The following is an 18,137-nucleotide window of genomic DNA, read 5'->3' on the forward strand; positions in this document are numbered from 1 at the left end:
CATTGAAATTGGCTCTAAAATGAGCTCACCAATGCCAAACACTCTTTCAAGTTGAATGGTCAACTTAAGAAAATTCAATCCTTTTTAATATCTCAAGACTTTTTTCTTTTATTAAAAAATGCCAAATTTCAATGAAATTCTACTATACCCCTTGAAAGGGGTGTACCATATACACTACTAATTATGTCATTTTATCTTAGTTATAATTAATTTTCTTATTTAGTTATGACTCAAAATATCTTTAATTATGTTTCATGTGACATTTGGTTATGATTTTTTTTTAATTATAATTCAGAAAGTATAGATTTATATTATTTTTTTCGAATACACATACCATATTCTTTTGGGCAAATTACATTAATGGTTTTTATAGTTTGAGGTTTGTGTCACTTTACTCCATGACTTTTCAATTGTGACATATTTTACTCTAAATTTTGAATTTTGTTCCAAATAAGGACAATTGAAGATATTATTACTTAATTTCAATGGTAAAATCATCAATTTGATAAAATATAAACTAATTTGACAAAAATAAATGTCAAAAAAATATTTTTGAGTTTTTAAAAATTATTTCTACCCACCAAAGATAAAATTATGTAAAATTGATAAATCTTTTAGACCTTTATTTATTTATTTGACCAAATTAATTTTTATTATGTGTTTTGATGATGACTATGTAATGGGTAATTATTTTTATTTTATTAAATTAGTTTTTATTTTTCCAAAAGTTAAATATGGTAACAACTTTGATATCATTATTAAAACAATCCATTAAATCAAAAAATGCAAAACTAAAAACATTTCATATTATATATCGATTATACATTAAAATCCTAACAACCAACTATTACATGATCATCATCCAAACACGTAATAAAATTAATTTGGTAAATAAGTAAATGTCTAAAAAATTTATTAATTTTACATAATTTTATTTTTAGGGAGTAGAAATAATTTTTTTAAATTTAAAATTATTTTTTTGACATTTATGTTTGTTAGATTAGTTTATATTTTATCAAATTAACGATTTTACCATTGAAATTAAGCAACGGTATCTTCAATTGTCCTTATTTGGAATAAAATTCAATATTCAGGGTCAAATGTGTTACAATTAAAAGGTTAAGGACCAAAGTGACATGAATCTCAAATTATATGGACTACTAGTGTAATTCATCCTATTCTTTTCCTAAATTTCAAATGAATCATAAATTTGGGATAAATTACCAATACGTCCTAATAGTTGGATTTAACTCCTATCAATTCCTATTAAAAATAAGTCATAATAAAATCGTCGCTAAAAATAAATTTTTGTGACCATTTCTTGCATATGTTGTGAACAATTAACAATTAGTGATTTTTTATATCACAATTGTCGCTAAAACCCATTTTTTGCATATGTTGAGAAAAATTAACAATTAGTGACTTTTTTTATTACAATTGTCGCTGAAACTTACAATTAGTGACTTTTTTCTGTGATGAATTTTTCAAACTATCGTTGACAGTTAAAAATTAATGACTTTTTTTAAACTATCGGTAAAACTTATAATTAGTAACATTTTTTATGACAAAATTAATAATTATTAACATTTTTAATAATATTTGATGAATTTTTTTATTAATTATTATAAGACATTTAATAATAAATTTATTTATTTGAACTTAAACACGTAAATCCCTCCAAATTTTGTTTGGCACCCTTTCAAACTATTTTAGTTGCGGAATCCATAACTACGTCGCTTTGTTCCTTATTTCAAATTTAAAATTCCGCATCGATGGTGAAACACTTTTCACTCTCTCACTCTCTTCTGGACTGTTCTGGTTTGCGCCACCGTGATCTTCTTCTCGACCCTCCAGTGCACCACCGTCAGCGGCTCCACCTCCACCGCCCTCAACACCAGTGGGCGATCTCCATTTCCGCCGCCGCCACCAGTCCAACCACCCTTTAATTCTCCGCCGTCATACTAGTAGGGATTCTCTCTCTCTCTCTCTCTCTCAAACTTGCACTTTCTCTTTCTCTTCTTTCCCCAAATTTGAAAACCCTAACATGAGATTATTAGGATGTGTATATGAGCTATAGACTCATAGTTATTGGTGTTAAATCATCAGTTCTCTAAATTTGTGGTTAGATCATATAAACTAATGTTGTATTTGGTTGGAGGATTTGAAGAGGATTTGTGAAGAGAAATGAAAAATATAAGTAAAATATGAATAAAATATATTTATATTTCATCTAGTTTACATAGTTTTTCCCTTTCTCTTTTCAAATCGCTCACTAAATCTTCTAACTAAAAACAACGTAATGTTTTGCTAAACTATTAGTGTTGATGTGGTTTGTAAAACGAAGGGAGGGATGGTGTTGGTAAAGCTACATGTTTTATAATGGTTTATGGATTTGGGTAATGATTTGGAAAAGGAAAGGAGATGGCAGATGAAATGTGAATGAAATTTAACAATTTTTTTTTCTTTTTCCATTTCCAAATGGTCGCCAAATTCATGAACCAAACTGTTTAAGGGTTCGTTTGGAATATGAGTTGACTTTTTGGCTATTTTAGTCTAGAGTTAAAAAGTCTCGTTTGGGATGAGTTTTTCGATTTTGTGAGAGAAAAAATAAAATAATTATGGTTTGGATGTGATATTTTGTCTTATTGACTTTTTAGTCTTTTTTTTTTTAAGACTATTTTAGCCAAAAAGTTCATAACTTTTTCTTCTCAAACGAGGGCTAAGTGTTACGCACACTAAAATGGTAGCAGCTCTCCTCAAGATTCTTTCTCTTTCATAACTTTCAGCTTTCGACACTCTATATTTTGTGGGCGCTGTGGGGCTTACAACAGTTATCCGAATCTTTTATCTGCTAATCCTCAAAGAAAATAATATATATACAAAAGATTAGTTTAATCAGATATCAATACGCATATTAATTTATTGTATTTTATTTTATAAAATGAATAATTTTGGTTTAAAATTATATTTACCATCAATTTTATAAAACAAAATACAATTAATTAGTGTGTCTATTGATTTTTGAAGTTGATTTTTTTGCATATATGTTTTTCTCTTCAAGACTTATGAGATGAACGGTTCGGGGGTCTCACATGGCCTACAAAATGGAGTCTTGTGATGGAGGAGATGGAGTTTTGAGGGAAGCTACTCCCCACTAACATGTGCAATTAAAATTACTTTGGGTGATCTTTTTTGCATATATGTTTTTCTCTTCAAGACTTATGAGATGAACAGTTCGGTTCACCATCGTGGTGTCTCTCATGGAGTCTTGTGGGTTATTGAGAATGTTAGTGTAATATTAGTGTACTATAGTATTGTTAATATAATATAGTATTAGTGTAATATAGCTGCAATATCTAACTGTCCCACTAATGATGTTGTATACTTTCTGCTTTCGGTGTGTTAGCATTAGCATCCTATGTACCATCTTTCCTCTCTATAAATGAGAGTGATCTGCTCCTTGTAAATCACTGAACATAATACAATTTATTCAGTCTCTCTCTCGCTTTCTCTCTCTACCAAGTTTACATGGTATCAGAGCTGAGTTTATTTTCTCCGTGTTCTTAGTCCCGTACATAGTGGCACTACAGAACTACTTCCAAACCGTTGTATCTTCCTACCAACCTGCTCGGAATTTCCTCACGATTCTAACGGCACCACCTACGTCACAAAAAACTCTGTCACGTGCCCTCATGAGCCCCTTCCGTGCTCGGCGCGTCTTTGCTTTCACCGCCACTCTCATACACGTCATCTCTGACGTCAGCCTACCATTTGCGTGCGCCGTGCCTGCTGCTGTGCGCCCCGCATACGCCGTCTTGCTATTGTGTGCGTTTGTGCGCCATTCTGCTCTCTTGCGCCGCGTGTGCGCCGTTCGGCTATCATGCACCCGCGTGCGCCATTCTGCTCCCTTGCGCGAGTGCACCGTTCGGCTATCGTGCACCGCCCTCCGTCCCTGTTATTGTGCACCGCTCCTCTAGCTGCTATTGTGCGCTGTTGAAATTATTCGACCCTCTGTCGACGTCAGCAGCCCCTTTCTCAGCTATTTTCGACTTTCCGGACTCATTGGTATACTCTGTTTTACCAAATTTTGCTCCTACAAGCCTGTTCCTATTTATTTAGTTCTACTCCATTTTTATTATGGATCACAATAATGCCTCCCATCCAATTTCTGTTCTACTTAATGGTTCCAATTATGTACTGTGGGCCCAAACCATGTTTTTCTTCCTCAAATGACGGAAACTTTAGCGTATTATCACTGGGGATGTGACCAAACTGGTGAAAGAGGATGCTGAACTTACTGCCAAATATGAAGACCGACTCGAAGACTGGGACAGTAAAAACTACCAGATCATTATTTGGCTTCGGAATACCTCTGTTTCCTCTATTAGTCTTTAGTTTGGCCGTTTTCAACTTGACTCTATTCCCAATCTTGCTAAAGCCATTTGGGATTTTTTGAGAGATCGATACCAGACTATCAGTCTTGCCCATCAATATCAACTTCAGAGTCAACTCTACCGCCTGCGTCAAGAAACCAGTCAGTCTATTAATGACTTTCTTTCTCAAATGTATTCTGTTTGGGACTAACTTGCTCTTTTAGAACCGGTATGGCCTCACCTTGAAGATGCTGCTTCATTCACTACCTATCGTAATCAACAGCAGTTGGTCCACTTTCTCATGGCTCTCACTCCCTCTTTTGAGCCAGTGTGTGCCTCTCTTCTTCATCATCATCCATTGCCCACTCTTGAACGGGCTATTTCTGAGCTGTTATCTGAGGAGACTCGTCTTGGTACTCTCCAGACTCATCAGGTGGACTTTGTTCTTGCCACTCCTCAATCACGGCCCTTACCAAACCAACGGGCCACTGCTTGCCTTTATTGTCAGAATCGGGGCCTTCCTTCTACTCATCTTTTGGTTCATTGCCCTGTCCGCTCCTGCCAATATTGCAACAAACTTGGTCCTGGTCATCTACAGCAGGATTGTTTTCGCAATCCATCCCGGTCATCTTCCACTAGTCACTCCTCTCGCGGTGGCTCTTCTAGGGGGAGCTCTCATCGTCAGTTTAATCGTACCGCTGCTGCTGCCTCTGAGGATTTCTCTGAGCCTCTTGCTCCGTCTACCCCTGTTTTTTCTCAAACAGATGTTGAGACCATGTTCAAACAGTTTCTCTCCACCTCTCTCTCCTCCTTTCACTTACCCGCACTCTCCACTCCGGTCATCTTTACTAATCCTTCCCTCGATCTCTTCTCTAACCACTTTGATACAGGTTCCTCCTTCATCGAAACGCCCTTGTTGATCTCTGATCCCGGCCAGACTGTTCTCCCTGATGTCCACCTCTACTTGCACCTTCTAGTCCGTTTCCTCCTTCTTCGCCAACTCTTCCTCCTCCCGACCCTCCTACAGGTCGGCCGCACCGGGTAACTCAACCACCTATTCATCTTTGTGATTATATTGTTGGGTCTGCTGCCTTTTCTACTTATAAACCCACCTCTTATCGTGAGGCTTGTACTAATCCTCTTCGGCAACAAGCTATAACCGATGAACTTTAGGCTTTGGATAAAACTCATACTTGGGATGTTGTTGATCTTCTTCCTAGCAAGATTGCAATTGGCTACAAATGGGTCTACAAAATCAAGACTCATTCTGATGGCTCTATTGAGCGCTACAAAGCTCGTCTTGTTGCCAAAGATTTCAACCAGGAATATGGCATTGACTATAAGGAGACCTTCTCTCCTGTTGCTCGACTTACCTGTGTTTACAGTTTGCTCGCTGTTGCTGTTGCTGTTGCTCGCCACTGGGAGCTCTTTTAGATGGATGTCAAGAATGCCTTCCTTAATGGTAATCTTCTTGAGGAGGTCTACATGCAACCTCCACCTGGGTCTACTTTTCAACATCATAAGGTTTGCAAACTACAGCGTGCCCTCTATGGCCTCAAGCAAGTACCCCGCGCTTGGTTTGCTAAGTTCAGTTCTACCATTCATGACTTCGGGTTCACCTCTAGCTCCTATGACTCTATTTTATTAATTCGGACTACTCCTCATGGTACCACTATTCTCTTTCTTTATGTGGATGATATGATTATCACTGGTAATGATGCAGCTGGTATTCTTCACCTCAAAAGTTTTCTCCACCGTTAGTTTGAGATGAAGGACCTTGGTACTCTTAACTACTTCTTAGGCCTTGAAGTCTTTCATGATTCTACTGGTTCCTATTTATCCCAGGCCAAATATGCATCGGATCTTCTGGCCCGTGCGGGTCTTACCAATTGCAAAACTACCTCTACTCCAGTTGATCGTCAGATTCGTCTCAATCCTCTCGATGGGGATTTCCTCTTAGATGTTACTCTTTATCGCCAACTCGTCGGTAGTCTTGTCTACCTCACTGTGACTCGTCCTGACATTGCCTATGCTGTTCACATTGTTAGTCAGTACATGTCGGCTCCTCGCACTCCCCATTATACTGCTCTACTCCGCATCCTTCGCTACCTCAAAGGCACTTTATTCCATGGCCTCCACTACTCTGCTTCCTCCTCTCTTGAACTGTGTGCTTTTTTTGATGCTGATTGGGCTGGGGATCCCACGGATCAACGCTCCACCACGGGTTTATGTTTCTTCTTAGGGGATTCTCTTCTTACTTGGCGTAGCAAGAAACAATCCCTCACTGCCCGCTCTAGTACCAAAGCTGAATACCGAGCTCTTGCTGATACTACTCAGGAACTTCGTTGGCTTCGCTGGCTCCTTGCTGATATGGGTGTTTCTTCTTCTGGCGCTACCTCTCTCTATTGTGACAATCAGAGTGCCATTTAGATTGCTCACAATAATGTTTTTCATGATCGCACCAAGCATATTGAGATTGATTGTCACTTCATTCGCCAACATGTTACCCGTGGCACTGTTCTTCTTCTCCCTATTGCTTCTGTCGATCTACTTGTTGATATTTTCACAAAAGCTCATCCTCCTGGTCGCTTCACTGATCTCGTTTCCAAACTCAAGCTGATTGATGCTTACCCTCCTTGAGTTTGTAGGGGGCTGTTAGTGTAATGTTAGTGTACTATAGTATTGTTAATATAATATAGTATTAGTGTAATATAGCTGCAATATCTAGCTGCCCCACTAATGATGTTGTATACTTTCTACTTTCGGTGTGTTAGCATTAGCATCCTATGTACCATCTTTCCTCTCTATAAATGAGAGTGATTTGTGTTAAAATCCACTTCACCTCTCCACCTACTTCACCCACTTATCCACTTCACCTCTCCACCTACTTCACCCACTTAAACCTACTCCACTAAACCTAACCCACTACACCACTACCACCTCACCTACTCCACTAAACCTAACCCACTACACCACTACCACCTCCACTTCACCTACTCCTTACCTACTACACACTCACCCTCTTCTATATATAGGAATCATGAATCATTGTAATAAATATAACATTCGATATACAACATAAATCAATCAATAATACATCAATCTTTTACAATTTGCTCCTTGTAAATCACTGAACATAACACAATTTATACAATTTATTCAGTCTCTCTCTCTCTCTCTCTCTCTACCAAGTTTACAGAGAAGATGGAGTCGTGAGGGGAGCTACTCCCCACTAACATGTGCAATTGAAATGACTTTGGGAGATCATGGGTGAGAGTGGAGAGAGTAGCAGGTACTGAGCACAGTAGTTTTTGTTAGTTAATTTTACTTTTTTAATCCTTAAAGGAACTGCTAGGCAAAGCTAAATATTTGGGGGAAATCTAGTATTGTTATGGTTATTTCTAGAAATCAAAATTACATGACAAAGTACATACCAAGTGAGTTGCGTGCTTTATATAATATAATAGAATGGATAGATACAGTGGGAAAAGAAGGGGAAGGGTGTGGGTTTTGGTGGGCTTTACGTGAACTATTGTTATACACGCTGTCTTGGAATTTTGTGCATGGAAGTATCTGAGCGCTGTTTGTTTTTTTTCTTCTACCTTTAAATTAAGAGGGTAATTTAAATTTGTTATGATGAATTGACCACTTAAATGGGATGCCCTTACATTCAGCCATTTTTCTTCTAATTTATGTTTTTTTTTTTTGTTTTTTTCCCCCCTCTGATTTTGCTTGGTATTTTGTGTATGTTTACCCACTTTTGACATATGATAGAGCATTTTTTCAGTTCAAGACTTTTCATTTGAACCCTTGAATGGGCATGCATATAAGTTCTATGCCTTGCTTGGCAAAAGCTACTATTTTTTATTTTTTTATGTTGATAAATAATCAAACTTTATAAGAAAAGCATTAAGGCGATACAAAGAATACAAAAAAAACAAAACAACCTACAACGGGCTGGAACACAACTAACTAATCAAATCCTCCACAAAATCTATAAAAGTCAAAATATTCAAATCAACCGACCTCGTAACCCAACTATGCAACACCAAAAGGAGCCTACTTTCTAACCAATTAAACGAATGAGCTGAGACACAACCGGGCAATGAATAAGCAAATGATACACCACCTCCGCATCCCCGTAACACATACAACACCAGGTAACTCAAAAGCTGCTATTGACTGTTAACAAGCCTGACCTAATATAGATCCCTCTTTGAAACCAATTTCAATTTTAAAAAATTGCTTGTTAAATGAGATAGCTATTTAAAAAGTCACAAAATTTTGTTAGCATGCCTAAAAGCCTCTACAAAAATTATGTTAGGGCTTTTAGGCATGCGAAGCTTGAATAAGTTTAGAATTAAATTTATAATCAAGGGACTATGGCCTCTAGAATTATGTATGCCTGTTACTGAAGAAGGATTGGGATTACCAGATTTGACCTTTGTCATCTGGGCATTGCTTGCAACGTGTAGGCGTCATGACCCAAAACAATTAGAAAACCGTTGTGATGCACTAAAAAAAGATTGGATTGCTTGGATTAAGTTGATAGATGGGAGGAAATAAGTAATTGGCATTGGTTTTGATAGTCACATTGGGTTTGTTCGCTGCGTCTGAGGAGTGGTGGGCAAAAATGGCTTCAGCATGTTTGTCACAATTTATGTTGTTACATTTTAATGTCTTTTAATGCTTGGTTGGTAACACCATATTTATTGTTGTTGTTACAGATTAACAAACGTTTAAAACAAAACATTGGAGCAAAAGGATTTGATGAAGCAGGTTTATGCAGGAGCATCAGCTAAGAGGAAAAATGTACAGATTCTTGGTGAAAGTGGTAAACCAATGGAGGTTGATGAGGGGACTGGGGATACTGATGACATCATAGGGTTGACACCTTTTACAAGTAATGCACCGGTTACACCCTCAGAAGGTTTCTCCACAACAGCCAAGCAGCTCAAAGAAGATGAGGACTGCGCCTGGAAAAGGAATGGTAAAGCAAAAGACCATCAAAAGCGAAGGAAGGGGGTTGGTGCATCAATGCCAGTGGACATCATGGATAATCTGGTTCAAGCCATTATGTCACAAAGCCGAGAAGTAACAATAATACATCGTGTCTATGGGAATGGGAATCCTAATGCAACGGTGAAGGATTGTTTGGCGAAGTTGATGAATCTACCAGGCCTTTTGCCCACTGATGTTCCACTCTTCTGTTTTGCATTGACACTATTGGACAACCCTCACTTTAGGGAGGTTTTAATGGGCCTTCCTAGCGATGAACGTTGTCTAAAATGGCTTCAGACTGTGAAGCAGCAGTATAGAGGGGGTGGGTCAGCACGCTAAGTCCCATTCTTTGGTTCCCATGGTTTTGGACTATAATTGACGCTTTATGGTTGGACACAATTCTATCATGGACACCTCTTTTGTTGAACAACTTCATATGAACTCAAGTTCGCTTATGTTGAACAATGTTATTTGGCTTATCTTTTGTTGTTAAGACATCGTAAGGTTCTGTAGATTGCTTATGAATGTGTTGTTAGTGTTTTTTGACATTGGCAGTTTGTTTAAGTTATCTTTCTAGTAGATGGTTGTCTCTTGAATAGTTTCCTATATTATGGTATTTAGAACTTTATGTTTGTTGTGGTTATTTCCATTTTAGAAATTAATTGCTTATACCTTTGTAATTAGCTTTATTGATGTTGTTTATACCTATGTTATTTGCCTATGAGATAATTAAAAAGTTAAAAAGGACAAAGTGAGATTAGGTATGAAGTACGGGTACAAACCAAGATTAGGTATGAAGTATATGGTACGAGTGTAAGTTGCCTATTAGCTTAACTATATCATTCATTTCTATATCTATAACATATATATAAAAGAATGAAAGCTAGCAAGTCTCTTGAATTTGACGGATCAAATTGTCCTATCTGCTTGTAGGCACAAATTTTAGAATATTGCGTTTGGTAGAGTTTTGTAAATATGATTTGAAAGTATAAGTTGTATTTTGAGTTTGTGAGTTGTGAAATTATGATTTGAGTGTAGAAAATTTGTTTGGTTATGATTTTTGAATAGAGTGTTGAATTGAGTTTTGAATTGAGTGTGAAATTGAGTTTTGAAAGTTTGATTTGACATGTAAAGTAAGAAAATTTGTTTGGTTATGAGTGTTGAAAAGAGTTTTCAAAACTTAATTCAAATTGTTATAACTCATAACAAAACACACTACTTTCACACTATTGAAAATTCTAATCAACACACACAACAAACTCTTTTTAAAATTCAATTAAATTTTTTTATTATTAACAGAAAATAACATTAACCAATTTTTTAATTGAAAATACTACAAAGGAAATAATTTTTTTTCAAAACAAATATTCAAAAAATTTAAATCATAAATATTTAAACAATTTAAATAATCTAAAAAATTTAACAAGTAAAAAATTTAAATAAATATTCAAAAAATTTAAATCGTAAAAATTTTAAAAATTTAAATATTCAAAAAAATTAAATAATTTAAAATGTTAATATTTTAAATTTAAAAACAACTCTACACTCAAATCGTAACCAAACACATAAAACAAAACTCAATTAAGAAATTATTTTTAAAACTCATAACCAAACACAACTCGAAACTCTATACTACTTTCACATCTCTACACTTAAATCGTAACCAAATACATAACAAAAAAATTAAAATATTTAAAAATATTTTTATAAAATCAAGTTTGAATTTATTTTTATAAAATATTTTTAAAATTTTAAAATTTTAAATCATAATATTTTGAAATTAAAATATTTAAAAATATTCAAAAAATTTAAAAAAACGTAACATATTTAAATATTTAAATATTTAAAATCTTAACAAAATTAAAATATTGATTTGAATTAAGTTTTGAAAAGAATTTTGAATTATGTGTTTGGTAATGAGTTTTGAAAAGTAATGATTATGTTTTGAATTGAGTTTTAAGAAATGGGTGTAGAATTATGATTTGAAAGATCAAAACAAACAACATACTCAAATCAATGGGTGGAACTATAATTTGAGAGGCTTACCAAACGGAGCCGAAGTGTTTTCAACACATTTCAAAATTTTATGTTACAAATGTCTACTGTTTAGTTTTTAGATTAAATAGTATTTGAATAGCAAGTTCCTATTTCTAATCTGTATTCCAGATCGTTAATTACACATTTTATATAAATGAAACCTCCGGTTAATGAAGAACAAAATAAATAACATAGAACAATTTAAGAAAAATAAATATTTTATTGAAATTGTTATGGGTTTTGAACCCTCAAATACAAAGTACAATTCTTGAGTTTGGAACCCTTTACCTATTCATCGCCATTCTGCGTTTGTAGCGTTGTTTCTTGAGTTCTCTAGGCTTCTTTTCTTCTAACTCTTGATTTCTTTCTCTCTCTCTCTCTGATATTCTCACTTTTTGATTTTTCTGATCCCTGATCTTGTGTAATGGTCCTCATATTTATAGAGGGTCATCCAGGTGATAACAATGCCTCATCCTCAATTGAATTTCAAATTGAATGATAGCGCCATTTGAATTTTGAATGATAGCGCTATATGATTAATCGTATATCTGATTAACCGGATTGATCTTTGGGGTTTCATCATGTGTCGTGTCCTTACTGTAGGCTCTACAGGTGTCGTCTTTCGTAAGCTCCACGTGTCACTTGAGCATTTTGAATAATGTCGTTGAGATACGACGTTGTTTTATTTATATACTTCAACGGATCATATTAATCCTTTTTAGGAAGTGATTACCTACAACATTCCTATCATAGGCTCTATGTGTGTCATTGACTGTATTTGAATTTTAAACATAAATTTGGTTGAAATTTATGTACTAACACTGCTCTGCTTCCTTGCTTTGGATGAGACCAAACCTACAGGGTGGTAGTCCATCACGGTGCGAAGAAGATCAAGCTTGTTCCTTTCCACATGATTTCTGTGGAGATTATTTCATTTTTACCCTTATACTTTCCACATGATTTTCAATGACCTCCCAAGACTACTCTTATTTTCACGAGTACCCCCATACTATTTAAATTACTATCAATTTTGCCCCTGCCGTCAAATTTGAAACAGAAAACGTTAAAAAAATTACATTTTAGCCCCAAATTTCAAAATAAAGATGCAAACTCACCCTTGCCTACTAGCAAACCACCACCACCAACCACCACTTCAAACCCTTCTATCTTCTTCATCATAACTCTGTTTCATCTCATTTTTACGTTGTTGGATTCAACTCATAGTCTAGTTTTCGTATCACATCTCATACGTTTCGTTCTTCTTTTCTTCGAGCCATCTTTCGGACTCCATATCTTTCTCGATTCTTGACGATTCTACTTCATTCTTTCGTCATTCTCTTCACCTCACTTCCTACTTCGCCCTACACTACCTCGCTTTCTCACTTCTTTGTGTAATAGGCGGTTTTGGTATGCCGAAAATTGTCTGAAAACTAATTTCGAAAATTTTGAAACATTCATTCTTTGTTTCTTTCTCTACAATCTTCCTCATTCTTCTTTTTCTTCTTCATTTATAACATGATGCAGAGCATGGTTCTAGGGGGTAACCGACCACCTAAACCACCAACTTCATCAACTTCTCTAACATCGGCACCCGAACCACCAACTTCACCAATATCACCACCCCGAACAAAACACACCAAACGTGACTTTCAACGTACAACCCACCGAAGACTTGTCATCACAAAGATTTGTCGCAAATGAGGACCTAATTTTTGTTGTGATTGTATTGTATGAAATTGGTATTATTGATTTAAAAATGATGTAATTGAAAGTCATGTTTTTGTATTCAAACTTTGAGACAACTATTTTCTCTCTCATCTATATATAGTTATATATGTTTTTTTTTTATTGTAATTTTTTTTTCTAATTTTAAATGGTGATTGGCTTGTTCATATATTTATTGACAATAGAGAGAGTGATAAATTTTCAGTTGAAATTAGAAAAAATATGACATGTTCCGTAGATTTAATCCACACGGGTAGCTCAGTGATTAATAGCGTTGAATGTGGTTTTCTAATAATAGATAATTTCTTGAGGTCTCTTGGTCCAGTTTCATGAGGTGCAACATATTCGGATTTAATCACTGGTTGTATAAGATTTGGAGCACGTTTGGTATGTTGGAAATTGGAATGGAATGCCAATGCCTATTTTAGTTTTGTATTGTCTTCTCATCACCACCCGAACCACCAACTTCACTACCACCATGAGCATCACCATTACCACCACCTTTCAAACACCAAACCCACATCTTTTACAAGCAAATTCCATTACTACTACCTTCAAACTCCATGACCACCATCATCGCGAGCGCTGTCACCGTCGCTAGACCGCCACGACCGCCATCACTAGCTCCGTTACCACCTAGAACCATGTTTCACATCATTTTATAAGTGAAGAAGAAGAAGAATGAGGAAGATGGAGAAGAAATAAACAAAAGATGAATGTTTTGAAATTTTCGAAATTAGTTTTCAGACAACTTTCGGCATGTCAAAACCGCCCATTACATGAAGAAATGAGAAAGCGAGGTAATGTAGGGCGAAGTAGGAAGTGATGTGAGGAGAATGACGAAAGAATGAAGTAGAACCATTAAGAATCGAGAAAGATATGAAGTCTGAAAGATGGCTCGAAGAAAAGTCTAATTTTTTTATCAACTTTCAGAGCTCCAATAGCATGTAAAAAGAAGAAGAACAAGACGTGTGAGATGTGATTTGAAAACTAGACTGTGAGTTGAATCTAACGACGTAAAAATGAGGCGAAATGGAGTTATGAGGAAAGAGATAGAAGGGCTTGAAGTGGTGGTTGGTGGTGGTGGTTTGCTGGTAGGAAATGATGAGTTTGCATCTTTATTTTGAAATTTGGGGTTAAAATGTAATTTTTTTAATGTTTTCCGTTTCAAATTTGACGGTAAGAGCAAAATTGATAATAATTTAAATAGTATGGGGTATGCGTTAAAATAAGAATAGTCTGAAGGGTCATTGAAAATTGTGTAAAAGTATAGGAATAAAAATGAAATAATCTCATTTGTGAGTTGGTTTTGTTTGTTTCTTCAGCTTTCAATCGCGGAAGTCCCCATGTGCTACAGAACAAAGGAGGAGAGTCAGTGCACGCAATTTTGTATACAGAAATTGTGCGGTTTGAATCTTACAATCTGCCAAACACTGATTTTCCTCTTTGAACAGAAATTCCAAGTGTTGCGAATTGCTTGGCGTTTCAGATTGGCAAAGCGGTGCTTTCATGAGCTTTGCATCAGATGGCCAGGTGTGTATGGTAATATATACATCTCTTGCTTCTACAGTTGGTACAATCTGCAGCAAACAAAATACCTGGTATGCTGTTTTCTCTCTATTCATTTTTCTGTCTGATTCTATTTCCAATTATATGTCTGCTTCTATTTACTGTAATACATTGATGGCCTTGTTTTATTCATGTTTTGTTGCCTTAAGATTTGTCCACCATGTACTTGCAAATATGTCTAAACAAGAGACTCAGACATCTTTGCCTCCACAAACTGCTCATCATGTGCTCGCCAATATGTGTACAGAGATATTGCAGGTAATTTATTGCTTTAATGTTCTTCTATTACAATTTAGCTTCCTATGTAGGTGATTGGGGAGAAGGCTGAAAGGAGTGCCCTTCTTGACATTGCAAAGAATAAGAATGTTTCACCATCTTTGTTTTCTGCCTACTCACGGCAAACCATGGTTGCTATTCAGATACCACACTACTTCTGATTGAGGTTTTTTGCCTATTACATGTTTGTTGTTATGTGTGAGACATTTATTGGTTTATTTGTTTTATGTTTTTTTGCATAGTTTCTTCCCCCCTGTTTTGCGGTTTGTGTTTCACCTAATTTCCTCTTTTTTTACTATTGTTAATTGTTTGATTAATTGACTTTTTCTTAGCTTCTAAAACTTGTCCGTTTTGTCCCAGATTCTGCCTCAAAACTCTTATTTTTAATTCCTACTAAATTTGAATAAATTTGCTTATGAAGATGATTGCATCTTTATAGTTGGCAATTCTTCAAATATCCGAAACATAAACATTTCCTGTGAGCCAAGCCATGGTATGGTATAATAAGGTAAGTAAAAATATGGTCTTCAATTATTTGCAGCCATGTGCTTAGGTGGTGTTCGATAAAATTGAAAACTGAAAGATAAAGATTGAAAATTAAGTATTAAAAATTGAATGTTGAATTTTTTAAGTTGAATGTGATGGTGATGGTATGACGGTGGTGGTGGTGATGGTGGCGGCGATGGTTGTAGTAGTAAAATGATGGTGGTGCTTATGGTAACAATGACTTACGTTACACGGACTCGTCAATTTTGGCGAAGTATCTGTGTAGACTCACACGACATGGGTACGGAATCCGGCCAAGATACGGCATGGAAGAAGTGGATACGACATCCGGAAGTAAGAAGAAAGATGGCATACTTGCGATTAGGGCTTCGATCTTCTTCTCTCTCTTCTCTCACTCTCACTTTCACTCTCGATCGTTCTCTTCGTCTCTCTCTTTTCTTGCTCTCAATTGTCTTCGTCTCTCTCTTCTCTCTATTTCAATAGATTTTGTCTCTCCCTTTTCTCTGTTTTCTTCTCTCACTCTTGATCCGTCTCCTCTTCTCTGTTTTCTTCTCTCTCTCTCTCTCTTCTTTTTAATTGGTGTTTATCATATATAATATATATAATATAATTCATCATAAATAATACATAATACAAATTATATTATTTATAATATAATGAGAGCAACTCCCTTTGTCTTCCAAGAAAATGTGTATTGGCTCTTGAAAGTTGTCACAAACAAGCTAATAAACTTTCATCTTTTCACTTACCAGTCAAAAGTCAAAACAGTTAGCATCGACTTACCAATTATATAATAATAAATCCAATTAAATCATATATAATAAAAAATATAAAATCTATAAAATACATTATCTATTTTTTATTTATTTTAACATAATTTGTTATTCTTTATATATTATATTTTTGTTATTTAGGCCTTGTTTGGCATATATTAAAAAAGTTAAAAAGTCAAAAAGTCACTATCATATTTAAGTCACATCATCTTATTTAAGTCACATTACCTCTCTACCACATCACATCAAACTCAATCCATATTTCATAAAAAGTCAAAAAGTGCACTTATTTAGAACATCTCAAACAACCCCTAAATATAAATATCAATATATACTATTATAAACTCACCACTACCACTACCACCACCACCACCACTACCGCTACTACTACTACCACCACCACCATCACTACCACTATCACCACCTTCACCAAGCCGCCGCCGCCACCATCGCTGCTACTACCACTATCACTATTGTTACCACCACCCCCATGCCATGCCACCGCCACGACCACCGCTACTACTATATCACCACCTTCATCACTATTGTCATTGTCTACGTTACACGGACTTAGGTGCGGGTATTGAGTGAAGGTGCGTAATAGGGTTCGGACACTTCAAAACTAAAAATTGATAATATGTGGATATGGATCCAAATGGAGATACGAATACGAGGATACGTTAAATATTTTATTTTTTAAATATATTTATTATATAAAGATGAATTAAATAGTTATTTTTAAAATATATTTATTATTTTTATCTTATGTATTATTTTTATTGATAATATTTTTAATTTATCTACATAATTTATTTTTTACTTTTAATTGACATATATATTATAAGGCCAAGTTTGGCATCCTCAAAAAATTCAAAAAGTTAAAAAGTCACTAAAAAAGTAAAAAAAAAAATCATACTATTTATCTCTTTTTGGCGGGAAATCTGTCAATTGAAAAAAAAAACAAAAAAACAAAGACAAAACAGCGCTGCACAAACTGTGTAGCCACACATTCCAACAAAATTTTCAACGTGGCACACTTGTAGCCACACATGCCATATAAAAAATAAAAAATAAAAAATTGAAAAGTGACAGAAAGTGCACTGTGCAGTGTCAGCGAGGGAAATTTCGTAATTTTACAATTTTATATAATATTTTAATATACATTTTTTCGTAAAAAGTCAAAAGGTTAATGCAAACATCCATATTTTTTTTCTCTACTTTTTAGTCTAAAAAGACAAAAAGTGCACTTATTTAGGACACTCTAAATAACAGAGTAACTACCTGCCCTGCCCCCTTCTTTCTCCATTGGTGTTTCTTTGTAGAGAGGGTAGTGGTTTTGGCATAAAGATTGCTTTTGAGAATGCGTAGATGGAAAATGTCTCAAACCCCATAATAACATATCAACATGATTGCGACTAGCAAGTTCCAGTCAAAACCAAGTATATGATCCACACCTAAGTTTTCTCTTTTAAGTGATAAGTTGATCTTTATGAGTTACCAATGTGTCTGATGTTATGATGATTTGTTTTACTTAAAATGTCGAAGTGCATGCTTTTGATTTGAATATATAGGCTTCGTTTGGGAAGAGTGGGTTGGGTGAGTTTGGGCTATTTTAGTCACAAAAAGATAAAATAGGCTTTTTAACTCAATATAAAATATCACATTCAACCCATAATCATTACATTATTTCTCTCACAAAAAGTCAAAATAACAAAAAAAACCTTTGTCAAACAAAACTTTTTAACCCTAAACTAAAATAGTCAAAAAGTCAAAAAATCAATCCACTTCCGAAACGAACCCATAGAATACATTAAAGTTCAGTGAAGAGATCGACAATATTCCTTTATAGTCAGATACATAAATATTTAAACTATGC

The 18,137-nt window shown here is 35.1% G+C and overlaps 1 protein-coding gene and 1 long non-coding RNA gene across 2 annotated transcripts; both read left to right on the top strand.

Annotated features, from left to right (window-relative positions):
* Positions 1–1,757: 1,757 nt before the first annotated feature.
* Positions 1,758–10,023, top strand: LOC145823426 (uncharacterized). Its single transcript, XM_082922961.1, has 2 exons — positions 1,758–1,964; positions 9,101–10,023. Exon 2 carries the CDS (start codon positions 9,144–9,146, stop codon positions 9,711–9,713), a length of 570 nt encoding a protein of 189 aa, XP_082779087.1. The 5' UTR covers positions 1,758–1,964; positions 9,101–9,143; the 3' UTR covers positions 9,714–10,023.
* A 4,417-nt stretch (positions 10,024–14,440) lies between these two features.
* LOC145789476 (uncharacterized) lies at positions 14,441–15,427 on the top strand. Its single transcript, XR_014327457.1, has 2 exons — positions 14,441–14,737; positions 14,855–15,427. It is a non-coding gene; the product is annotated as an uncharacterized LOC145789476 (long non-coding RNA).
* The last annotated feature ends 2,710 nt before the right edge of the window (positions 15,428–18,137 follow it).

Source organism: Camellia sinensis, chromosome 4 (assembly GCF_055761805.1).
Source record: "Camellia sinensis isolate YWXY chromosome 4, ASM5576180v1, whole genome shotgun sequence".
Classification (NCBI taxonomy): domain Eukaryota; kingdom Viridiplantae; phylum Streptophyta; class Magnoliopsida; order Ericales; family Theaceae; genus Camellia; species Camellia sinensis.